The 26,870-nt window shown below is 36.0% G+C and overlaps 1 protein-coding gene across 1 annotated transcript in view; it reads left to right on the top strand.

Annotated features, from left to right (window-relative positions):
- Positions 1–26,870, top strand: part of CNTN5 (contactin 5) — a 269,554-nt gene that overhangs the window by 57,649 nt on the left and 185,035 nt on the right. The window contains exon 5 of the mRNA XM_075499526.1: positions 10,141–10,236. Coding sequence (XP_075355641.1) covers positions 10,141–10,236 — 96 coding nt within the window. The remainder of the gene's footprint in view (positions 1–10,140; positions 10,237–26,870) is intronic.

Below are 26,870 nucleotides of genomic sequence, written 5' to 3'. Positions count from 1 at the left end.
GGAAGGGAGGAGAGGGGAGAGGAGAGGAGAGGGAAAGGGAAGGGAGGGGAGGGGAGGGGAGGGGAAGGGAGGAGAGGGGAGAGTAGAGGAGAGGGAAAGGGAAGGGAGGGGAGGGGAGGGGAGGGGAGAGCATATAAAGAGCATATGAAATGGCTTTAGCCAAGATCTCATGAAATTATGAAACCTTCTATGAAGGTTTAACTTTACTGATATGACAAATAAATAAACAGTGTGCCATTCATTGGCCACAGATTAGATCGTTAAATGAATGGTCAAACCACCTTCACAGGCCTTTTAATTGATGTGTTCTAGCTTACAGATTGAAAAGGTTAAAGCACATAGTAATTTATAGTAGCTCAGCTGACTGTTGACAATTTATTCATATTCGATGACTCTTAGATGTTCAATTACATGCTCATATCCTAAACTGTGATTTGCAGTGACTTGTATCACCTTGATATTAAGCAGAATAACATGCTCCAATACAAACTGCCTTATTAAAAACATTACCTGGCATCATACGTAACAACCAGCTGCTACCTAGGAAACACTCTGTTTGTAAGGCCTTCATTTCCAATTGAGCTGTTCAGCTAAGACCAAGGTCTTCTAGATTTACTCCTTGGATGTGTCCAAGCACTTAGTTATCTTGTCACAATTGACTTGTAGGTCATATTGGGCACCACAACTCTTAGAGAAGAGCAAATAAATAATTTCTGGGAGATTATGACCTTCTTTTCTTTATGACAGACCAGAAGTGAAGTATAGAGGCATTTATACACAACAGTCTAGTGAAAAGTCAACACTGTGAAATGACTTGTCTAGAGTGGAGTCAGAATTGGATATGTCATACCTCACAGAAATAGTCTCTGCAAGCCTCCAGCTGTTACTGTAATCTGGACAGTCATGCCATTCTCCAAGCCTTAGATCCTAACAGCAGTTCTCAGATATTATATTTGTCCTAGTTCATGCACATATAACTTGCAATTCTGAAACAAAACCTCCATTTACACAAAATATCATTTAGTCAGAAAAAAAAGAATAACAACCAAAATATTATCAAACATCTCTACATTGTTATCCTCAGAATAGGTACCCTGGTAGGGCAAGCTTTTCTTTTATTTTTTGCAGAGTCTTTGTCTGTACCACCTTTGCTGGATTTATGCCACTGAATAAAAATATCCATGAAGTTAAAAAAGTTTTTGCCTGAATTTGTAAATCTAGGTCCCCTTTGTAGTCAGTAAGGAGAAATAATCAATTCTTGGGTAGGATTAATCTGTTCTTAAATTAGTTATCTAAACTAGGTCAGATGAAACAAGTCATGGAAATACAGTGGTATTCTGTCAGTGTAGTATAAAAGAAGCAAGACAGCCTTGAATGCAGAAGCTGTGGAAGTTGTAAAGATTTTAATTTAGGTGAGCTCAGCACCATCTCTTCTGAACCTGAGAAAGCTTACTTTTGCTACTTTTCCCTGATGAGAATAATTTCATATTTCTTAACTTTTTATACCCTTTCTTCTGATAAATTCCAGCTTTGGCAAAGCCAGAGGTTGAACTTAAGAGATGTAGGAGAAAGGATCCTTGAGGCTAAAGGTGTGCAACATTGTCCTGTACATATGGAAGTGAAGCCATTATGTTATCTTTGGGACCAGAACCCATGAACTAAAAGTATTAAATATATATAAGCAATGTTTTACTCTCTACTATGAATTAGCTCAATGAAATACAGAATATCTGATCCTTAATGACTTGTTCACACAGACTGGTCAGAAAAGTTTTTAAGCTGTATTACTAACACTGTTACAGATATGCCTCCTTGAACCACAACACCTATATAGTGATTTTCCAATAAACTATAGGGAGGAGATTAATCGCTGTCAATTTTATACGACATTGTATGATAAGAAAGTGTACTGTGCTAGTCATTCCATGTTTAATCATGCAAAATCCTAACTGGCATTGCTATCTTTAGTCACTAATTAAAGGAAGGAAAAGTCACATCTAGTTGAAGAAAGTTACAACAAACGAAATGGTGTTTGCAATATACTCTTGAATGTTCGGAATTAATTTAGTTGAAAAAAGTGACTAAAAGAGCAAATAAGGAAAAGGGAAGAAGCACTGATAAGTACAAAGGAAAGAACTAAGAAAGTAGAATTATCAATATCACGTATACAGAATTCATACAGGTTAGTATACCACTCAGTGCCAGGAAGGTGTGTTAAAAAGGATGCAAATAGAAATGTGTGTTTCTCAAGACACAGATAACATTATGTAAAACAATGTGTTTACAAAAAAATACATTGCATATATTACTCAAGTGAAAATCTGTTTGCTCAGAAGCTCTGGAAATATTACCATTTATTGACCCACTTTATTTTGGTGATTAAATGTTGGCAACTGTATTTGAAAATCTTTCCTCTTATTGGTTACTTAAGGTTGGTTGTTCATTTGTTTGGTTTTAGCTGTTGCTCCTAAATGACAGATCATGAAGGGAATGAAAGGATAAAAAAGTCTTACCTATAATATTTCCACTTGGTTCTGTGTTTTGCCTTGATATTGCAGTATGCAGATATGAAAGACAGCTGAGAAGCATGCTGAAATAATTCTTGTGAGAGTAGATGAAACCTGACAGACACAGAATGATTGTAGTTAATTAATCATAACTATCAACAACTGTAACCGCAAACATCCCAGACATCGTGCAATTAACATGGCAAGTTGAATTATATAACAGCTCCATAATTTTCAACATAATCTTGTTATTTTATTCTGCATGTAAATATTTCTTCTTCTAATTCACTTTGATCCAGTACTTCAGGATTTATGATTGCAGAAATCCTAGTGAAGTTCAGGGAGATTTTGGTATTTACAAATTCCCTTTCTTCTTCAAGGCTCTGGGAAGAATTATGCTTTATTGATGATACTGATGGTATTTGTTGATGGTATTGAAACTAGGTGTAACAAAATAAAAAAATTCTTCAAAGCTCCCAATATATATAAGACTCCTGGGATAGCCTTCCATGAATGGTTAGATTATGTAAAAAAATGAGTAGCTGGTCAAGAGAAAACTGTGGAAGAAGCACATCAATTTATATTTTATATAAAATCTGTGTAGGATCACAGTTAGTGAATATTTTAATTGAAAAGTAGTATTCCCTTTTAACAAGTACAGCATCGTAAATAGAGGCAAATTCTAGTTTTTGCCTTTTATAAAAAGTTCTAATTAAAAATAATTAATTAATTATAAATAATAACCGAATTTGTGAAGGAAAAGGAAAAAGGAAAAATTATTATGCTATATTTCATACAAGAATCAATAAATCATTTTAGGAAATAGTTCTATATATTTCTTATCTTCACCAGAATAGTTAATCATTACTTTTAAGCGAAGTATTATGGTAGTATTATGGTAGCATCTATTAGCCACATTTATGGATTCATGACTTCTCTGTCATAGGAAATGTAGAAAGTACAAAAAGATGTTCTCTACTTACAAGATAAAACAGCTAGACATAGACAGCTAGATGAAGATGGACAATAAACAGGATAATACTACTGACTGCAGAGGACCAGGTATTTTTGAATAGTTGTAATATATAAAAATCATATATATAAAAATATGTTATTAAGGACAGAAAAAACAATGTTCCTTTAGTTAACTACTCCTCTGCATTTTCTAGTGAAAATTTAGTTCAGGGCTAATGAATCAATAGTGTATACATTATAGTTCATGCTGACAGCATGGTAGAAAGCAAATTCTTTTCTTTTTACAAGAACACACTCAAGGAGCACCATTGTTCAAAGATTCCTTAATGACTTCTTTTTTTTTCTGAGAAAAAAACTGCTTCGTACTATCTGACAAAGATTCTGGAAGGTGCTGATCTAAATATAAGAAAATAAGTGTGTTGCGTCTTCTTTTCTTCATTTTTTACATTTTCAGGCAGGAATCTTTAAGCTTTCTCCTGTGCTCCTCGTCATCTTTGGTTGGCACTCCCTGAAAACATCTGTATAACCACCCCCTTTCCTTGAAACTTCACTGGGTCTGCAGATGTACAGAGACACAGGGTGGCTGGCGTACAGGCTTAGAATACATCTATGCTTCTCTGTACTCTCTCTCTTTCTGTTGTGTCTCATCATATACTTGCATAGCAACTTCTTTGAGATAAAAAATTACCTTTTCCTGGTCATGCCAGACTGATGATCCATGAAGGATTCAAAAGGTTTCTGGTAATAAATAATAGCAGTAATGATAATAAGCGTGATACATTCTAAAGTACTTGAATCTTGCTCTTATTTTGTCACCTAGAAGTCATATGGTAATGTGATTCTTAAAAGTTCAAGATGTATACTTTTCCCATTAACTATGGTGAGATGGTGTTTCTGTCATGGCAGAAATCTTTTTGTCTGAGCTTCCTTTTGCACCTTTTCTAGTTAACGTTTTCAGTATAAGAAGTTAACCTTAGGTCCAATGAGTGACTCTAATAATACGACTCCACCTATTTAATCTGGTATTCCTAGAAAATAGGTGTATGTCGATACAAAATGATCTATTAATTTCTTTGGACATCCTGATATTCTGTGAGTATTGTATTTAATTCATCCAATTTAAAAGTTGCCCATACAATCATACATGTAATTTCTTTTTAATACCTACCTTTCATTCTTCTATAGCCCATGTTTATGGGCTATTAAACACAACGTTTGTATTTCCCATTGTTTAGAGTGTACAGTCAAACCATGGTTTTGATTTAGGTTACAATGGAATTTTGAAAAACATATTTTAAATGAAATTCTTTACCCTGTAAATCTTACCTTTTTTAAAGAGCTACAATTCCAGCTCAAGGTCTATTTCTTATCCCTGTCTTTCAAATACAAGGAGAGGAAGGCTACCCTCTCTGTAGTGACAATGCAATGCATAAGTTTGTCCTTGGCCTGACAGAACAATTTTACCTTGTGTGAGCTATTTTTACCTTATTAGAAAAAATATCACCTCCTTTATACTTTAGATATCTCCAGCATATGTCTTTAAACATTTTAATACATATCACATGATGTCCATTTTAAACTCCATAATAAATTTGCACATAAAATAGTTTAAACTCACAGAATTGGGCTGGCACAAGATGTTTCTCTGCGCCAATCTAATTTCTACTTGAATTGGCTGGTTTAAGTCACTGATAATGAACTACAGAGTTCCACAGCTTCTGTGCTTAGGTTACCAAGCTGTAATTGCCTAAAATAAAAGCAAGATCTGTTTTTCATTTTTAATTTGATCCTAATTTCATATCAATCATCAGTGGACTGTTGTCTGGGTCACAAAAACCTGCCCCTTCACTGTTGTCCCCATCAGCTGCAGCCAACTGATGAACACAGAGAATGAATGATCCCTCCTGTGCATGCCTAAAAGGCAAGCTACGGTGAAGGCAAATTAGAAGGCTGTTAAGTGATAAAAACTGCTCCAACTTTTGAACAAGTCCTTCTGTCAATGGCAGTATATTTCCCCCTTTATTTAGTTGTTTATTTTGTTGCTAGTCCTGCAAAGCTTTTCTGTTACTTTGACTGCCTTGAGATTTTTCTCATTTATTTTCCCTTACTCCTTTCACCTTCTGCAGAAGTGTTTTGTTTTCTGTTGGGTCTTATTTAAACTGATACTCTTGTGGTGGTGAGTGTCATTCTTCCACAATGCACATCAATACGTACACATGTGTTCTGAGAGAAACCCGTACTTCAACTCCTTTCAGAAGAATGGGGATAGCCACTGCAGAGACAGCCATACTACCTGGCAGCTGCTTTGGATCAGAGATCTGAACGCTTTTCCCAAGCTTATAACTTCTGTCAAAGATCAAGTACTACACTGAGCTAATTACACTTGAAGTATAAGTAGGACATCCAGAAAGCATTGCACCAAACCCATTGGATTTAATGTCTTGCGTCTTCACTAGCTCTGGAATTTCTCTGCTGTTTCCCTTTCATAGTGGAGACCACTCCTGTGTCACAAGTTGTTCTCTAGTGACACTTTAAAATATTTGTTGAATTGAATATTTTTTTAGCAATAAAGCTACTCCTGCCACACACACTCCATCCTAAACGTTCTTTGCATGTTTTGCATATATATTGCTAACACTATGTTTACATTAGAAATGGTGACTGACAACTATACATTTTCCAATTGGTCAAGGCTGTGCCTCCTGTTAAAGAGTATGGAAGTCATGTAGCTAAAACCCCAGGAACCGCTTTGAAAATAATATAATAGGTATCATCTTTGCCCTTAGCACTGAGACAAAGGTAAAGAAATCTAATCTTTCAGGGCATAAGATGAACACCTATGGGGTACAAAAAGGCATTTTCTTATCAATCAACCATATACTTCATCATAGTATGAAGGATAGACTCATTCTGTGTGGGGCTGTCTGACATGTCACACATGTTACAGGTTTATACTGCAGCAAGAATACTGAACTGATGGCCAGCATTGCTGTGTGAGAGGTCACAGTCCCCTAAAAAACTAAAGCTGTATTCTGTCCACAATTTCTTTTATAATCTATTTTTTTTAGAGTTTTTAAAGTAAAATGATAGGGTTTTGAGTACTTTCTTAGTAGTCATCTTTCTTCTTTCTATATGGCTAGATATGAAATGTCTGAGATTTGCAGGAAATTAATTAAATTTCTCTTTCATTTGATTCTTCCATATTGGACTTACTATTTTAATGTGGGGGAACTGCAAGCATGATCCTTCACCTTTCCTTCCTTTTAAGCTTTCCTACATCATTTGTTTTATAGCTAAATCCCTGCTTTGTACCTGTTAATCCTTTTTTTGACTGTATGCTAACAAGAAATCCAATTCAGAAAAAACAGATAGCCAAAAAGAGCTGAAATTCAAAGCTCTTTGTTACCTTCCTTCTTTAGTTTGAAATTAATTGGTTTGAACAAATAGAAACTTGAGTCACACATAGTACTTTTATTTTTAACTAAAAAAGTTCCTTGTTTTTCATTTGGAGAAAAACAAAGAATATTTTTCCATCACAGTGCACATACAAAACATGAAATTGGAAAAATAAATCCTGAAGTTACTATAGCTAATTGGAAAACAGCATTTATTCACCTGAGGAAAAAAAATAGCAAAAACTATAAAACGTTTACTTCTGCCTATAGATGTCATAACTGAGATGTCACAAATTTCCCTTTTTTTGTCTTGACTGGCTTCCAGGTTGTGCATCACAGATAGTAAAAACTTAATGTCAAGGATGAAAATATATAACCCTAGGAGACACAGGAATCTCCACTAGAATTAAAATATTTTATCCTCCAGGAAAGATATGTAAATTATACGTTTTTTCAAGAAAATTAATATTTTTCAAAATGAACGATTTTTTAAAAATAATTCAATCTTTCAAATTGAGTTTGGAATTGAAATCAAAGACTGAAGTTCTTAATTTTTTAAAAAATAAAAATGTTTCTGAAAATTCTGATTACTTATTTTCAGGCTTACAAGAAATTGCAGAAACAGTCTGTGAAAACAAATCTCAGATACTTTTTTTAGAAATAGAAAAGATTGCTTCCTTGTCCCACAGAGATTTTAAATTGCAGAGAATCTCTCCTCACACTGGTATGAATTTTTAATATTGAACTCACAATATTTTCATTTATTCAGCTATTTGATTCCCTGATACAAATGTTTTCTAAAAAAAAAAAAAAAATCTCCTTTTATATTGCATGTAGCAGACTTCCAGAATGGGTTTCAGGTAGTCAGTAGTATTAAAGCTCTTTTTCTGATGTCTGCAACGTTGGTTGATTTTTTTCCTCCAAATGCTGGATAAGGAAGTACTGCTATGATAATATCGATTCCAATACACAGAGGAATGGCCTATGTATTTCTCACAGAGTTGCTATTCTGGTTTCAGAACACCTTCTCAAAACATGTGGAAGCCATGGCACCCCAGTTCAAGTTTTGTCCACATTTTAAATTCACTGAGGTTTGTTCGTGCATACAGTCTGGAGCTTTGAAGGCATTTGAGTAGTAAAACAAACTGCATGTTTTAGGACACCCATACAGAGAAGATTCATCACATTTTCTTGAGAAAGAAGGCTACAAGAACAATGTAATGGAAATTCAGTGTCATTCTTGCCTGAAAAATTGACCTTGAAAAAAACACACAATGTTTTTACAAGGATTCAGCAATAATGCTCTAAAAAAGATGATCGTATTCCTAAATTGTGCATCAAAATGAAAGCTAAGTGTTGGTTTCTTAATAGACTGCAGACAATATTGGTTGATATATCAGCTTCCTTTTAGAAAAGTACAGGACTTAACACAAAGCATACATAAAGTTGTAGACCCAAAGTTGCATGCAAGTGAAATCCAGACATTCTTAACTAAGAAAACTTTTCATTGCAAGCTGTTGTCCCATCCAAACAACTGATTATGCAGGGATATACCAGCCCACTACTTTCTAGACATAAAATAATAATAATTACATTGCTGCAGAATATACTATCAGGTAACATTCACTAGGTGACGCTTTTAAGTGAAATTACACCAGATTGTATTATAACCCATGCTAGGTTTATTTTAAAATGCAATATAATATTTCATTAACTATAGCCTAGCAAAAGTTTGTATAATTTGGGAATATTGCCCTATTATTTGTTAAAATTCTACTGTAGCCCATCCACCTTTTCTCTGTTCAAACATGTTATCTATTGTTGAAATGAGAACACTGATTTGTTTTCGCCAGAGACAGTGCAAATTTAGATACATTTACATTTTAGGCTTCTGCCTATGCCCAAGACATCTTTTAGAAATGTGAAAAAACATTTGGAATGGTTATAAGTCTCTTTTTACTTAAAAAAGTGCACCTAAACACATTATAAAATCCATCAAATATCAACTCATATTACTTTTGAAAATCATTGAACTTCAGTTTTATGCACTACTAGGCATGGAGTAAGATGTGGAGCTTCAGCATCTGACAGAGAACTGTCAGCTGAGTGCAGCTAGGAAAGTAATAATTCTACTCAACCTATTCAAACTGTTCGGTGCTGTCTGGCTCATACCAGCACCTTGGTCTGTATGCAGAAATGAACAGGTACAGCTATAGGTCATTGAATGTCGATGAGAGATGCTCCCACTGGCCCCATCTATTCATATTTCGGATCCTCATTTAGTGCCTGCTGAAGCTTCAGTGTCCTTTTCAAACATATCTTTGGGTACCCTTATTGCAGCTCTCTTCCCCTTGATGCACATAACAGAGAAATATCTCTAGAAAACCTGTGAATGAATAAAGGTTTTACATGGCATCGCTGGCACTGAGGAATGGATGAAGGCACCAGTCTGATGTCAAAACTGAGCTGTCACATCTGTTCTGCTACAGATACACATGCTAGAGCATAGCTATCCACCTCAAATGTGAATCCAGGTCATGTTCCCTGTGGTAAATGGAGTAATCGGACCTTCTGGTGAGAGTCTCTAAGTAAACACAATGAACTGTTCTTAGCAACGCCCTACAGCCTTATTCAAAAGTTTTTGTACAAAAAGTTAAATGTTCCTTATTCATCTGCTGGAGGGAAACTTTTGTAGGGAAAATATATTTACCCACAACTGGATTGTGTTTATAACACTGAAGAAATCATAAGGAAAGTATTTAAGAAGAATAAATGTTCTATAGACCAGATTTGAAGTTAGAACCAATGTGGCTGATTTTCCCTTGTTCTCATCACAATGTGCCATGCACTGTCCAGATGATGTTAGCAACATCATCAGTCTGGTTGTTAGCCAAGGTGTTCTCTCCACTTCCATTTCTCTTTTTCAGAGTGCATGAATCAGTTCTATTGGTGAAAAAAACCAAACAGGCTATGGCAAAAAGAAATAAAAGCACTATTAAATGTTTTTGTAAATGGTATATATATTGTCTGCTGCTTTTCCTTTGGTACTGTATCCAAGTGCACTAAAAAGAGTAATAAAGTGCTGATGGAACATGGATTTTTTTGTAATGGAAACAGATTTATTTTTAAAGGCCCTCCTATTATAGATTAAGATATGAAAAAGGGAACTGTCAGCTTTACAGGAGGAAATAAAATGTAAGTCACAGTAGGCAAAAAATTTAAAATCTTTGGTATGTAACTAAAATGCTCTGTTCTTTTGATAGATCTGGGGAATTTTAGCGGTCGGACAAGAAGTGCTGTCTCTGTACGTGAAGGCCAAGGAGTTGTTCTGATGTGCTCCCCTCCACTTCATTCACCAGGTACAGTAGGCTGCAGCTTGTTTGCACACTGCTCCTTTCCGGTATGCTCATTATTGGATGCTCAGTATTTTGGATACAACGTGTATTTGATCACAGAACTTCAAAAATGGAATATCCACTGATATTCCATTTGAAACTGAGGACAGTTTTTGGAGTACTAAAGGAGTAATTTTAGCTTGTATACTGCAAAAGCCACTGAATAGCAGCAGAATTTCTGTTACAAGATTGTCTTATTCCCAGTATAAAACTTGAATGTAACAACCATAGTCTCTGTGCTACCGGTGGTGAATGCTGCCTTGAGGTCACAGAAGATTTCTTCGAGAGTTTAGAAGCCTTCAGAAATTGTTCCAAATGTCAGTGTCAAGACACATTTGTTGAATACAAATTGTCTTTTGTTTTCAGTAGTACAGCCATGATTTTGACTGCTGCCTTGTGCTGTATAGCCAAGTTTCCAGTACAACTGAATCATTGCGAGAAGTCAGAAATATCATAAATCCCATTAAAAGCCTGTGGATTCCCAAATGAAAGTGTAGGTATTCCAGAGAGGTTACGTTTTTGCTTTTCAAACTGGCACTCCTGCAATGTCTGCAGATAGCTAAGTACAACTTTCTATTTGCATACCATATAACACTTGGAGACACAATGCTACACAGAATATCTTGTTTTTCAAGAGATGCAGTATAGCCTATCCTTTTCCTCTTTGGGAAATGAAGTGTGTACTGAGGGGTTTTTTTCTTCATCCAAATCTGAGTCCTGGAAAAAGTCACATTGCAGAGGGAAGAGATGCAGAAAAGAAAATCTCTGAGTTTCTGTTAGAGAAATGTGTTCAGTTCTTATTTATTCTGGAATTATTGTTATTGCTGTATTACAATTATCAATGTAATTAATACTTGTTATCTTCTGGCCATCTCTATGCTTTTCTCTCTTCTGAGTACATTCTTTTGTTATGGTTGCCTTTATAATCTATTTCTGAGGTTAACACTACAGTTTCTATGTGATGGAATTGAGTGCATGACGTTAAGGCTTTATTATAAGTAAACTGGGAGGGAAAAGACGTAGGCAGAAAAAGTGAGAGATAGTTTCAACACCACAGCTGAATTTGATTTCCCCAAACAAACTGAGAGTGTAAGGATAGATGGGCATCAATAGCGAAGTAGTCATATGCCTTGAAAGAGCCATCATTCCACAAAATGCACATTATATGTCATCAAACTGTTTATAAATTTTTCCCTAAAATTATGCTTTTAAACTTATATTTAGTCAAATTCCAATGCAATGTTCTACTGTAATACACACATTGCCTTGATGGTGAAAAACTGGTATCTTTCATTTTCATCACTGGGCCAGTAAAACCCCTGCTGTGGAAACTACTGTGCTCACAGACAGCATTCAGTTGGTTTAGTTTATACTGTTTGAGCACTGCTATGCTATGCCAGCAGGAAAATTACTTCTAGAAAAATATTTTGAGCCCCTGTTGGCATAATTTTGTCACCATAGCTATGCCAAGAAAGGTTCTGCAGTATAGAGGAGCAATCACTGAAAGCTGAAAAATGCCATTGATATGCAGATGTAAACACAACCTCATCTGAATGGGAAGGGGACTTGGCCTCCCTTTCTTTTGTTCACCACCTAATGTAGAATCGCATGCAATTTCCCTCCAGCTCCCCATTTGCAAAGTACTGAGGGGCTGTAAGTCCTTGTGGTACTTCAATGGGACTGCAAATGTTATTAGTACAGTGCCTGGAGTCTCCTGGGAAAGGGGAGAAGAGCTACCTCCATGGGCCTTCCAAAAAATTCCACACCTGGTGATATTTCAACAATAAATCATTCCATGAAGCTCTGGCAATAAGGTACAAGACATTATGAAAGATGACTGCCAGATCAGAGTCAGTTTGTTATAAATAATTTTGGAAAAAGCAGAACTTTAAGGGGGAAGTGTGTGAATTCAATTCTGAAATTAAGCAGCGAATATGGAACTTCTCTTCCAGCTACAAAACTCTTTTGCAGAGCTGAGGAACTTCAAGGATTTGTGTGCAGGAACATCTAAAATACATTTTTAAATTATTTTTTTTAAAGCATTCAGTTTCTGGATACTCTATTTTAGTTTCTGTGTGTGATTTGCAAAGATGGTATTTTCTTCTAAATAGTCCTAAGAAATTTTGACCCTTAAAATCACCTGGGAGACAAACTTTCAAGTGAATATGAAGCTATTGTAGTGGATATATCTAAGCTAAAGACTATTTAAAGCACGTTTGGAATATGTGAACATCTAGCATTAACAAGATCATGAGTTATGGGGGTGTTTTTGATGACAGAGAACTTTTTGTGGATGAACACCGCAAGCTCTGCTATATTGGTTTATTCACATTGATCAGCACCTTTACAAATAATTTTCACTTACTTATCCCAGGAGATAAATCCATGATACAATATCAAACCTAATCATTCCCCACAACCTCGTAAGCAATTTGTCCTTCAACAGAACCCCATTCCTCAATCTCTAAAGTCAATAACTACTTATCAACTTGCCTAAGAATTTCAGGTTTGAGTCTTTTTAGAAAATGACAATATCATTGTGGGAAAAGAAAGATGACAGTGAAAGAACACTATATTAAAAGAGATAGAGGTTTATTAACATGTTTTCAAATAGAAGATAAAGTAAATACTTTTGATTTAATAATGCCTACATTCCATTCTTACAGAACACAATTCTAGAAAAATCTGAAAGTCTTTACAAAGCACCACTGACTGAAAAAATACTACACCAATTTCTTCTGACAAGAATTTAATCAGAAAACAAGTTTCATATCTATACAGACTTGATTTCTGTTTATTAATGCTGTGATATATTATCAAGAGGTAATGCAATAAACAAACAAATAAGCACAAACTTGTGATTTATATAGATTATTCATGTAGGTTTTCATTAGATTGTTGTCCAAATATTTTACAGAGGGAATAAGGAAAAAAAAAAAGCACACCTGAAATATATTCAGAATATTTGCAGTGCAGATTCAGAGAGAATTATTTCCTGGTTTTAATAAATGAGTTTGTTAAGTTATTGTCACTTTTTCTGAGAAATAGCTGAGCAGCAAAATTAGAGAGTTTTTTGGGAGAGACACTATCCCCTTTTTCAGAATTGTGAAGGAAAATAAGTTCAGCAAAAAGGATTTTGTGCAGATTCCTTATGACAAACAGCCACCAGCAGATTCTCACCTCCTGCTTTTCCTGGATGATCACTCAAAGAAATGCTGCCTCTGACTTCATTGGGAGTCCTGTATCATTTTAATGTGTCTACTCTAGAAGGTTTTCCACTAATACTTTTTTTGTTGCAAATCCTTAAGTTGTCCCTTGTGAAATATATTAATAGTGGATAACTTGATCATCCATAAACATAACATTTTATCCTTTTTTTTTACTTCCATAAGCATATAATTTGGTTCTTCCTCACCCCCCGTGAGTTTTTCTCCAAGATGGGCTTCCTAGACAAGTAACTCTTAGGTACCTTTGCTAAGTGAGGTTCGTTAATTACCAACTGCGTAAATAACAAGCTTTGTTTGATGTCTCCATTTTAAAAGGCCTCTACTGCTTTTTTCCATAAACAGGATTATGGCTTTTCATTGTGATATTCTAAAAGATGTAAATATAGGGTTTTATTCAGTCATTTAATCATCTTAATTACAAGGTTTACCATAGCGAGATTAAAAATGAATGGAAGATTTCATCCAGATTTACATGTTTCCCTCAGAATTAATACTTTCAGCTGAGCTTTTTAAGGCTTTTATTCAAAGCTTTCAGTATGAGCTTAATAGAGAACGACGATTCCCATTGTTAGAATGAGAACAGCGCTGATGCACGCAAGGGAAGGCAGATGCGTGCTCCCTCCTGCCTCAAAGGGACGCTGCCGTCTGGAGGGAGCACTGCTACATAATCTTTCCACAACATGTAACATCTGTACAGATGTTAAACTATAACTTTTTTTTATCTCTTTCTAAAGGACAAAGCTAATCTTACCCCGTTTGGAAGCTGTGTTATAGGCTGAATCTTTTATGCTTCCCCTTTAGAGTTATAAAACTGAAGTTTTCATGAGAAATGTGTCACCAAAAATGATTAATGCCAGTGCTATGGGGATCACAGTCCTTCACATGCATCTTCTGGATGTCTGCATAGTGCGCTGCTAAACTGGCAGGCTGCTAAAACAAAACTCTTTCTACCAAGGTCCAAGAGGTTTTGCCCTGTTCTTCTACTTCCTACACAGCTTTCCTAGTCCTCGTATTAACTGGAGAAAGTCACAGAAAATAATGGCTTTTTAAGTTTTTTTGTGCTGCTGTTTGTGTGTACTTTGGACATACACAGAAAACCACTTTGGAAGTAAACACAAACCGATCACTTCTCACTGCTCAGGGTCTGCAAAAGGAATCTGAAAGCTGCATTTGCGTTAAACCTGCAGCTTTGGACTGCAGCTCCACTACAAGTAGGAAACCAAGTCCAACTGAAGTGCAGTAGCTCTCTAGTCAGAACTCCCCTGGTTAGGCCCATACTGCACAAATTATACACAGAAATAATGAGGCAGGCTCTAAATGACCTCATTCAGGTACAGAATTGTTAGGAGTAGACTTCTCCAGGCAAATTAGTTATGATAACAAGATTGTTATGTTTGGGCTGGCCTGCCATCGGTATACTCATTAGCTTGTTTACAGGCAATTGGCTCTGGTATCTGCATGCAGGACACAGCAAATTCTGTTTTGAAGGCATCCATACACCCTCTGGCTCTCTGTTTACTAAGCTGGCTTTTGTGAATGCAATTCACAGATGTCTAACTTTATATATGAAGGTCACAAGGTTATCTTAAGGCTGTGGATTCAGTCCCAGGATCCAGGCACCTAGCAGTGGCATTTCAGTGCATAACATTAGAGAACTTCTGCATTTATGTGTATCTAGCCATTACCAGTTTCTTCAAAATCATAGGAAGCCTGCATGAACTTAGATCTCTGAATCTCCATCTCTCTCTAGACATGACTGGATGCTACTTCATCATGCTAACCTGTCACTACAGGTGAGATTTCTTCCTGACCATGATTTGTAATATCAATATAGTTCTGTATGTATTAAACAGTAAAGTAACATCCAGGTTTTTTCTATGATATATTTTTTCAAGTCTGAGTTTTCAAATCAACTTTAGCATAGAAAGCTATATAATTTGCTTCCAGGAGAGACCAATGTTGTCATGGTTTAACCCCAGCCAGCAGCTAAGCACCACGCAGCCGCTCGCTCACTCCCCCTGCAGTGGGATGGGGGAGAGAATCAGAAGAGTAAAAGTGAGAAAACTCATGGGTTGAGATAAAGACAGTTTAATAGGTAAAGCAAAAGCCGTGCGCGCAAGCAAAGCAAAGCAAGGAATTAATTCACTCCTTCCCATGGGCAGGCAGGTGTTCAGCCATCTCCAGGAAAGCAGGGCTCCATCACACATAACAGTTACTTGGGAAGACAAACGCCATCACTCCAAATGTCCCCCCTTCCTTCTTCTTCCCCAGCTTTTATATGCTGAGCATGACATCATATGGTGTGGAATAGCCCTTTGGTCAGTTGGGGTCAGCTGTCCCAGCTGTGTCCTCTCCCAACTTCTTGTGCACCTGGCAGAGCATGGGAAGCTGAAAAGTCCTTGATTTAGTATAGGCACTACTTAGCAACAACTAAAATATCTCTGTATTATCAACCCTGTTTTCAGCACAAATCCAAATCATAGCCCCGTACTAGCTACTATAAAGAAAATTAACTCTGTCCCAGCCAAAAGCAGCACAAATGTGCAGGTGAAAGATACTTTTCTCCTCTCACTTTGAGAACAAGGAGGACTGTTTCGCTGGTTCCTATCAAAGTGCTGGCCACTCGCAGTATTCCCAAAACAACAGCTGGACAGGTCATGCCTTCAACCATCATGCTCTCTTAAGCTAAGCAGAACGTATTAATCAGTCAGTACTTTCTATTAGTAGTTTGTAGAGATGAATATGTATGAAATTGGAGATGGCAAATATAACATTTCACATTCACTGGACATAACTATCGTTTCTTCCTAACTGCTAGGCTTGCTGGGAAGGTAGAACTGTCCAATACCCTGATGCTTCTCCTTCTACTAGCAAAAGTGAGATTTAGAGGAACACTGAAGTTTGGGGGTTGGGGTTTTTCTTCCTTAACATTTACATTAATGTTAAAATGGAAGCCAAATATGTGTCCTAGACTTAATGAACAGTTGACCTGTAGTGAGGGAATCTATATGAAGACATACAGGACATCTTAACTGTTTTGTTTCTCTTGTAATTGCATGCCATGGTTTGCTCTTCACTCACTTTAATTCATTGTGGGAGCATGACGCTGAGTAACAGAAACAGCCCACTTAAGTAATGTGATTAGAAAATGATTGCTAACTGTACAGGACAGAAAAGTTTCTTTAATAAACCCTTAATATGTCATATTTAGAAGACAAGATGGCACGACTTCTCTATCACTTCTTTACATGTCCATAAAATATAAATTATCATAATGTACATATAAAATGTTTTAAAAACACTGTTTTGAGAGCCACACGTATCAACTGAATGAGTTATCTATCATAAGTTGAGGGTTCCTGCACTTCCCTCTTAGGCTTTACTATATTTTTGTGTTTATTTGAGTTTAACTGAATGCTAAAGAAGCTTGAACTTTGCTTTTCAATAATGGGAGGAAAAAAAGTGTTACAAGACAGGTTCACAGTCCTTTAAACTCTATATTCCTGTCCTAGTTCTGGATTAATTCCATAGGATTATCTCGTCTCTTCACTCACATTTTTCCCTGGAAGAATTATAAAGATGTTTCCCTCCTGCATCCCCTACTTTATCACTTTTACTAGACTGCTTTTCAAACTTTCTTGTCTAGTAATGCTAATTCTCATGGGTGTTATCATTAAAGTGAATGTCCATGGCCCCTGACATGGCTCAATATAGGAATCTGTATTCTTTATCTGTGCAACTGATTGATGGCTATGCCTGTAGTTTTCATTATGGAATGAACAAACACAATTAACTTCTTTTTTTTTCTTCTATGGTCTTTTCATTACTCAATACATGACCAGTAATTTTGCTGCTGAATTCCCTGGAGCACTTTATAGGCTTTCCTTCCTCAATCTTGTTGAAGGCATGCATCTGAGGATATGAAATTTAAGAGTTTGGAAATGATAGAATTTTCTGTAGGGTAGCATTGTAACAAGCTATGTTTGCCAATGAGGAGTCACTCTCAGTCTGTTGGCAATGTGTTGTTATTAGATTTTAATTACATTTTAATGACCTGCATGTGCCCCAAATTCTAGGCAATGTCTGTATAAGAGGCATATGGATACATAATTATTATTGATTTAAACTTTCTTGACACAGAAGTCTAGACTTTCTCTTATTTTTATTTTTTTAAATAATACGAAAAGTAATAAATGAACAGAAATGCATTACTGGTCCAACCGTAGTAAATTCTCCCAGGGAACTTGTAATTTGGTTTTTTTTTAAAAAAAAACTTTTCCAAATGTTATCACTGTTGATAAATCATCCCCACCCCCTTAAAAACACTAATAAGTCTTTCAAAAAATACACTAAGCTACACTAGAAACTGAAAGTTTAATGTCCCTAGACCCACTGGATCACTCACTGGAGCTGTTCTTCCCCTCTACATGGAAATGTAGTGAGAGAAAGCTGGTTGACCTTGGCCAATGAAGGCAGCGCACAACATTGGATGAAGGGGTAGCCCTGACAGGGCTCTGCTTAAAGGACACGTGCTGTAGTTTCACAGCAACACTATTGTCAACAACTATTACCCCAGCTGCCAGTTCAGGAGAATCAAAGTGAAAGGAGATACCAAGAGAAGAGGGAGGAAGCATGGGAGATTAATTAATTTTAAAAATGCATTGAGTATGCTGGCCCTCAGGCTCGTGCTCTATTGCCTTTCAGGCACCAGCCGTATGTGGCTATTTGTCTACAGCTTAACAAATGGGACAATAATGATGAAAAGTTTCTGTAGTGGGCAAGCTCCTCTTCCCTAGAGACAAGTTACTAGCCTGTTACTGAGATGTCCCAACAAATTAGACATAACTGTCAGGAACCCCTCAGTCTAGTGATTAAAAAAGACAGCATTGTCCTGCCAGGTTTAATAGAAATGTATGTTCATGGTATCACAACCATATTTCTGCACCTAGTCTTGTAAAGGTACCAATTAAAGTAGGAAACGGTGTTGCAGGAACTTCTTCTGTGGCACAGGCTGTGTAACTTCTAAAATAGCAGGAGCCCAACACTACAGATTTAAGATTGGAGTAGCATACAGCAGTTACAGTTACAGAGGTACAGGGCCCTCGCAAAACTGACCCTCTCATAATAACCTTCCTATTAGAACCCATTTGCTATTTAGTTCTGATGTTTTACTAAGTTGGTGGCTGGAAAAATACCGTTTTACAAACATGTCAGTTAGTTAAATGTCAGAAAGCCCATTTTGTTTAAGATAGAAAATTCCTAATTAATCCCAATTACCTCTCCACTTCATACCACAGAATAGGGTGAGAGTGCACATGATAATTAGTGTAGCAAAGGAGAAGAAGCCAGAAATACAATGCTGATCAGACAGCTGGAACAAGAAGAAACATAAGAAGGAGGAAGAGATGAGAAATGATTAATTTCTAAGGGTCTGGAGTCTAGCTTTTTCTCTGCATTACCATTGTGGGGAAATCTTAAAGGATTAAAGAAAGGATGAAAACAGTGGAATTTTCAGAAAATGCAACTCTTCCCAGACTAAGCATGATTAACTGAATTCAACGGTGATTCTGGTAGAGATGACTACTGAAAATGTTAGGAGGCCAGTCTTGATTCAGAAGGAGAAAACTTTGGGCTGAACTGATCTGAGTCAGTTATTCCTTATTTTGTAAGTACAATATGAAAGTGAAGTTACAAGCATTTGAGGTGATACAATGCTTAATGAGACATAGATTTTCATATAGCCTTATTTAGTCAGTTCAGGAAGATTGTTCCAAATAAATGAAGCGGTATGAAAACAATTCTAGTAGCATATCTATTTTTCATTTTTCTTTTTCTAATGGGAAAGTAGAAATTGTTTAGAAATATATACCTGGCTGTATTTATGGTCTTTTTTCCTACCCGATACAATTGTAACTGGCATGAAGGTAGTTATAACTTAACAGTAAATACGTTAAAGGCAATTGCTTGGATTTTTCAAGGAGAAAATGACTGAATAGATATAATATCATAGAGTTCAGACAAAAATCTGAATGATTACAGCCAAATCAAAACCCCTGTGCAGCAGCACATGTGCATCCATATCTTCTGACAACAAAAGATGTTTTCCAGAGCAATAACAATGGAAAAGAGACTTCTTTTTGATCACAATGCCATCTTTTTAACAATGTAATAATTAATACCACACTTAATTCTGATAATTTCATTGCCCACTTCTATCTCCTGTGTTCTCATGCTGTGTTCCAATATTGTTAAAATTATTGCTGATGACTTCATTAGACATCTAATACAATTCCTGTTGTGTTGATGCTATTACCCTAGAGTGGAGAATCTGTAACTGGAAAATTTCACTTCATTTATTGGTTTATTGAAGTGTTAGTTTTCAGGGTATTTTCCTCTTTCAATAATTAAGTCTTCCATTGGAGAATGCAGGGATAAAAATTCAGGAAGAAGAAGGGAGAATGGAAAGAAGGATATAAATAATACTGATGAAGAGTTTGTCTCAGTTTGGCTTTTTCTGCAGAACCACAAGGTCCTTTAGGAGTTCAGCAAACTACCATGTAGTTTCAATCCTGAAGTCTATTTTCAGCTCTGCCAAATGCAATGTGGAAGGAAGGACCACTACCCATTTTACAGAGGATAACAGAGGGTGATCTACAAAGAAAATTTCAAGAAAAGAATAAAATTGTACTGATTTACAGTCTAAATCTTGTGACTTTACAAAGTCATGCTACACGCCTAAAAGGAAAAGGGCTTTGAAAAACATAATTACTCTTCTGAAAACTATGCATGTACTCAGAACGGGAGGGAGCAGAATTGCCTGTTATTTGCATTACTTTAATAATGATATTTCTTTTAGGAAAAAAAAAATCAGGGAGAGTTGGAGAAATATCTTCTTTTTCCATGTGATATGTATATATAAAGTGACACATCAGGTGTCACTTTGACTGCTATTGTAAGGGGTTGAGGAGGAGAGATTATAATCATGGGACACTGCCCTAGGCTGAAAGTAAAACAGAAGGCTATGTATTATCTCTAAATAACAATTATGTGACAAATAAAAAATGGATGGAAGCAGTTCACTGGGTTTCCAGTAGTGCAGAACAATGTGCACAGGGACTCAACAGTGTATTGTCTCTATGTAGAAACAGATAAGAGTTACAGTCTCTACATTGTTAAATTTTAAATGATTGATTGTTGCTGAGGTTATTTGTAGTGATTTATTTGTACAACATGGTTGAACAGCATTATCAGCATTCTAGGGCAGTTTGCTAATATGACAGGTATCTTCCTCTTCATCTGCACTTTGAGTTATTTTTTAATTAAGGTGAAAAAATCATCTGTCACTGTCATTCTTAATACTTAAAATTGTCTTTTGGGGACTATGAATTTGGTTTTATGTTATTCTCTGAAGCATATGTTCACATGTTCCATCGTGTGCAGAAAGATATAATGGAGGATCCATTCCTTGGTGCATTTAAGCTTAGAAAATATACCAAGAAGGAGCTGAGCACTAGGCCTTGAGCATCTGGGAGATTATGTGATGTATACTGCTAATTTTTTTTTTTAACATTTGAAAATCAAATTCAGAGGGAGGATGAGGGGGTAGCTACCCATCTCCGATGTTCATCTACGCAGCTTCTAAGGATTCGTTGACTATAACTTTTTGTGTGTGTGTTTTGGCATTTCTTGTAGATGTACAAAGAGCTGGTGAGGAGAGGAAAGAATGTTAGAAATTTAAAAAATTATGTGTTAGTGGAGATTTCACTTTGACTATGGCCTGATTCATGACTGCTGGGAAGTCACTTCCTTCCACCTTCTTCAGTTTTCCCATGTAAAAGTGATGATAATGGTAGTGGCTGTGATTTGAGATCTTAGGATAATAAATACCATAGGAACAAAGGAGCAGGCCTAAGGAAGACCCATCAATCATGTTGTGCCATGGCCATGGTGGAATTCACCAAACACTGACCTGCAGATAGACCCAGCAAAAGCCTTTAAATTTATATTAAAACACCTAGCACCAAGAGAATATAAAGCAGAGAGGCAGTGGGGTGTATCGTAACTTCAGTATGTGCAGCCATACAAAGGTGACTCTATGGACTCCAAGTACTCAGTTTTTGCCAATACAATTCCTATGACAACAACTGCATGTAAAGAGTGGTGAAGGCTGTTAGAAAAGATTTTTTGAAGTATAAACTAGAACTGCAGTAACCTTTTTTTTTTTTAGTTTCTACACCCAGAAGCCTGAAATTAAATCTTGTTAAATAAACCTTTCTGCTACTATTAATCCTTCCTGGCATTAGGAATCCAGGTGAATGAGGGATAAAGTGACAAATTTAAGTTGCTTTCTTTCTCAGAAGTACAAAAAGCCAAACTGAAACATACATATAAACTTCTTGAGAGACTGATACTCTCATAACTGGAGTACCAGTGAGTATTTTCAGCCAAATTACAGAATTTGCTTAACAGAGCTTCTGTTGCTAAATGATGAGTAGAGGAAAGCTAGGGATGCAGAGATTTTTCACCTCTCAGCTGAAAAAGAGATAATGTCACTCTTGCAATTGACAGAGCAATATTCCACAAATGTGGATGATCATCATCCTATCATTACTTCAGTTTTTTGTTTGTTGTGATGAATGTCCTCATTATGCCTTCGAAATGCATTAATCTATTGGTATTGTTGCACTAGTCAGAAAATGAAATTTCCATGTAATGCAGCAGCCCACTTGGGTGCAGGATTCTGGGATTCACTACAGGTAACACTGCTCTGGAGTATGACTTTTCATTGTGCTCACCCCTAAAGCAGACTTAGGTAGAAGTAGACCATGCTGGAGTAACTATCACACCAGTGTAATTAAAATGTGGAGAAAATCAAGTATCATAGCATGATCAGAGAACAAGAGAGATGTAAAGTGTGAAAGAGAAAAAAGGAGAAAAAACCCCAACCTTTAAATTCTGTTGAACATTTTGCCAGAGAAAATAATTTCCATATATAAATATTCTATACAGTCATGTGTTTTCCTGAGCATTAAACAATATCCTCATTATTTTTCCAATGCCACACTTTTCATATGAGTACAATAGTTAGTTAGTCATTACCACAGAATTCTTGTTCATTCAAATTAATAAGAAATAATCAACTTGTGTTACTGTACATTCAACATATTTCCATCATAAAAAAAGGTTCTAATAAAAATAAGCTATCCAAATCAGAGTTTATCAGTGACTTGTCCTGCACATTTGTCACTGCCAAGTTTTATATCTCCTGTAGGTCAGTGATTACAACTGCATAGGTTTGTTTTTAACTGTTAAAATGTTCAGCATCAGAGGACAAAGAATTCCAGAACTGATCCTTTTGATCATGCTTTGCAGTCAGTTTTTAATCCTTTCAATGCACAGTAAGTTAATCTTGAGGTTATTCCAATTCTTTTTAATCAGCATGTTCTTTTATAAAATATGAATTCTAGATACATTACAGAAACTTTGCTGTCTTTGTCAATAAAAAGAACAATACAAATATACTGAGTTAGTTTGACTAGATTTATTTTCTTCCAATATTGTAATTATATCTTACTTTTTAAATTGGATATTAATCAAGTCGCTTATCAGTCATTGAATTATTTCATCTAAGATTGAAGCTGATGAACTTATAATGATGTGGGTCTTCCTGATTACCCTTTCTAATGCTGGAACAAAATTATCTCTAATTCTTGTCTTTGGAAATTACTAATCATAGAATCATTTAGGTTGGAAAAGACTTAAGATCATCAAACCCAACGTCCCTAAGCACTACGTCTATATATCCTCTAAATACCTTCAGGGATGGTGACTCAACCACTTGCCTGGGCAGCCTGTTCCAATGCTTGATAATCCTTTTGGTGAATGAATTTTTCCTAATATCCAATCTAAACCTGCCCTGGCACAACTTGAGGCCGGTTCCTCTCATCCTATCACTTGCTACTTGTGAAAAGAGACCGACCCCCACCTCTCTACAACCTCCTTTCAGGTAGTTGTAGAGAGCAATAAGGTCTCCCCTCAGCCTCCTTTTCTCCAGGCTAAATAACCCCAGTTCCCTCAGCCGCTCCTCATCAGACTTGTGCTCCAGACCCTTCACCAGCTTCATTGCCCTTCTCTGGACACGCTCCAGCACCTCAATGTCTCTCTTGTAGTGAGGGGCCCAAAACTGAACACAGGATTCCAGGTGCGGCCTCACCAGTGCCGAGTACAGGGGGACAATCACTTCCCTACTCCTGCTAGCCATACATGTTTAAATAGTTCTATAAAGTCGGTAGTATTGATTAAAAGAGCTGCAATGCTAATGCTTAAATTCTGAATCAAGTCCTCTGGTATTACTTAGACTGTTTAACTTCATTGCTTTTTACCATCTGCTTTTTTCTGCTTTTCATAGAAAATAGCATTATACAGTGACATCTGCATTACCTGGTATGTTATAAAACATAGAACATCAATTTATAGGGAGCATTCAGGATTTTTCTACATAAGTATTAATTTCTATTCCTACCTAATAATAGATGACTATCAATAATAAAGCTGTTGTTAGAATTCTTTTATATGCTTTCAAAAGATTTTTAAAACTTTCTATTTGTTGTTTGTCTGCCTTGTGGTCAGAATTTTCTCTTCCCAGTTTTTTTTCTTCCTTAAAAAACTTCTTTCAATCCTACCCACAAATTTGTTTCCACCATCAGCTTTTTTTCCATAAATTTACATAATTTTCACATTTTCTTTACTTACATAAGCCAACAATATATATTGATAAAATGGCCTTAAATTCTGAAATTACAGCATGTCTAAACATTCCTTTACATGAAAAAGTTACTGAGAATATGGTATCTCAAAAATTATTTCAGAATATGTCAAGAAAATCGAATGTCTTTTTTTTTTTTTAAATAAACAAGGGCCCATAGTCAAGCTGAGTTTGAGTTCTGCAAAGTTACTGTGACATAATATTAAACACTGAATTTGTAGGCAATAAGATGATAATGAGGTGTTAAGAAACAGCCAATACGGATTTGTCAAGAACAAATCATATCAAATTTATTTTTTTTCTTTGAAAGTGTGAGCAGCCTAGTGAAAAGAAAGGTATATTTAGTATTTGTGAATGACTCCTAACTGCAAGAGTTTACAGTTACTGCAGAGTACAGAATGAGAATCCAAAAGGATCACTACATTGTAGAAATGGCTTACAACAAGTAACACAAAATTCAGCAAAATGCAGGTTACTATATTTACCAAAGATCAAATTTACAGATAGAATAAAGGGAAATAAGGGATTAAACAGCATTCTTCCTTTAGAAAAATACTGCTATTACAGAAAATGGGATACTTAATAGAATGGAAAATTGCATACTTCGGTTCTAGGACATACTAAGACGACTGCTACCTATAGAGTACATGAGCCTATTATTCCCATTAGCAATAGCATTAATGTCTCAAATAGAATACCATGTCCAGCTTTGGGTCCTACATTATAAGATGTAAGTAGAGGATTTGAAACCATGACTTAAGGAAAAGTTGAAGAGATTTGGTTGGTCTAGCTTCAAGAACAGAAGCCTGATACAGACGAGGATAATGGTGTTCTGTTGTAACTGTAAAAGTTCAATATAGGTCATCAACGAAGTGTTTTCAATACTTTCAATATGGTAACTTGAATAAATAATAAAAAGTATTGCAAAAAAAAAAAGGAAATATACACAAATATTAAGGAAAACTGTCTAATTATTAACTGAGCAATAAAATAGCTTATTCTGAAGAACTAAATTTAGGAATTTAACTCACTGGACATTTTTAAAGACTAGGCTGATAATATCTGATCTTGTCTGAGGGCAAAAGAAGAGCCTGAAGGACATGTATTCTTGAGTTCCTTTTGATCACAATATTTTGATTCTTTCTGGAACAGATTTTTTTTTTTAATATGAAAGTCATGCCAGTGACAATCAAATACACATAATAATCTAGCATCCTTTCCCAGAAACCATGTTTTTGTTGTATGCTATATGGTCTCTTTAAAGAGCATATGCATGAGAAAGAGGTTTCATCGGTCTTTACACGTTTCAGTGACTGGCTACATTTCATACATGTCAAATGCACAAATAAGACTATATTGGCTGTGGACACTATAGTGGTAATGACAATATAATATTTGTATCCTCCAGTACAAGATCAGTCCTGACAGTACACTTACCTTTTCTACCAAACTTTTAGTTATTGGCTGTGTGAATGGTTATAGAAAGAAAATATTTGAAGATTTATCACTGTAATTAAATCTGAACAAAGACAAATATGTGATTGGTAGAATTGTGTTTCAGGTAAGTGAGCAGTAGATACAGAGCCCCCAGAGCAGAAGAGAAGCAATTTCATTGCTAGCTGATAAATCGACAATATCTGTTTGCTCTATGTGGGTGCATTACAATGCAACAAATAAATTACCTTCATTAAATATTTTCTTGGAGGATTAATGAGCACTGATAATAAGCCACAGCAGCACAAAGAAATGCACCAAAATTATTTATCTGGTTGTGGTGGCAGGCTGGATGAACAACCCATACTTATCATTCATCTTAGCTAAAAAGAAGCCTTCCCCTTCTGAATGTGAAATGTTCTCCATCATTAGAGAGTGCCGCATATTGCACCCTTATTTTGTGGTTGGCACACAGAATATCCAAACAGCAAGTGTGATGATAAAAGTTAAAAGTGGGCTTGAGATAAAACAAGGTTTCCTATTTTCAGCAGGGGAGATTTAGGCATATATTTTTCCTGATAGTTTATTGTATGTAAATGAAATATCTCTGAATGGTAAAGCAAAGCCATCATGGAAATTTCATGGTTTATAGCTATGTATAGTAAATTCAGCCTGTAATCTTGCATGCCCTTTTTGCTGCTTTTTTTATCAATTAAAAAAAAAGAGAAGAAGCAACTTCTCCAGACTTGCTAAAACTCCCAGATTATCTCAGATTTTGGCTGTCATCAGGCATCAGTACCATTTATTCATCAAGTACTGCCATCTTGTGGAATTGGGGTAATCAGAAGAAATTCTAAATAGAGGAAGAGAAACATATTTTCTCAACAGAATACTGGAGGAGATGGAGTACTATCTCCCACTGCATCACAGAAAGGAGACACAAACCAGACTTATTTCTTGTACGAACACCATAACTCCACAGAAATGCAATTGTGGAATGTGTATTTGCATGCTTTGCCCTTGAAGATGCAATATTTAACCATTCTATGGACCGCACATTTGTGTTTTAGGTGGCCTTCAAGGACTTTGTGTGGCAACTTTCTTGTTACATCTTCACTTGCCACCTGAAATATCACTTAGCTGACAGGACTGATGAACAGGCTGTCCAGAGA

This window comes from Mycteria americana, chromosome 1, assembly GCF_035582795.1.
Source record: "Mycteria americana isolate JAX WOST 10 ecotype Jacksonville Zoo and Gardens chromosome 1, USCA_MyAme_1.0, whole genome shotgun sequence".
NCBI lineage: Eukaryota > Metazoa > Chordata > Aves > Ciconiiformes > Ciconiidae > Mycteria > Mycteria americana.
The sequence above is the reverse complement of the archived record's forward strand: the minus strand, read 5'-3'. Positions and strand labels throughout refer to the sequence as shown.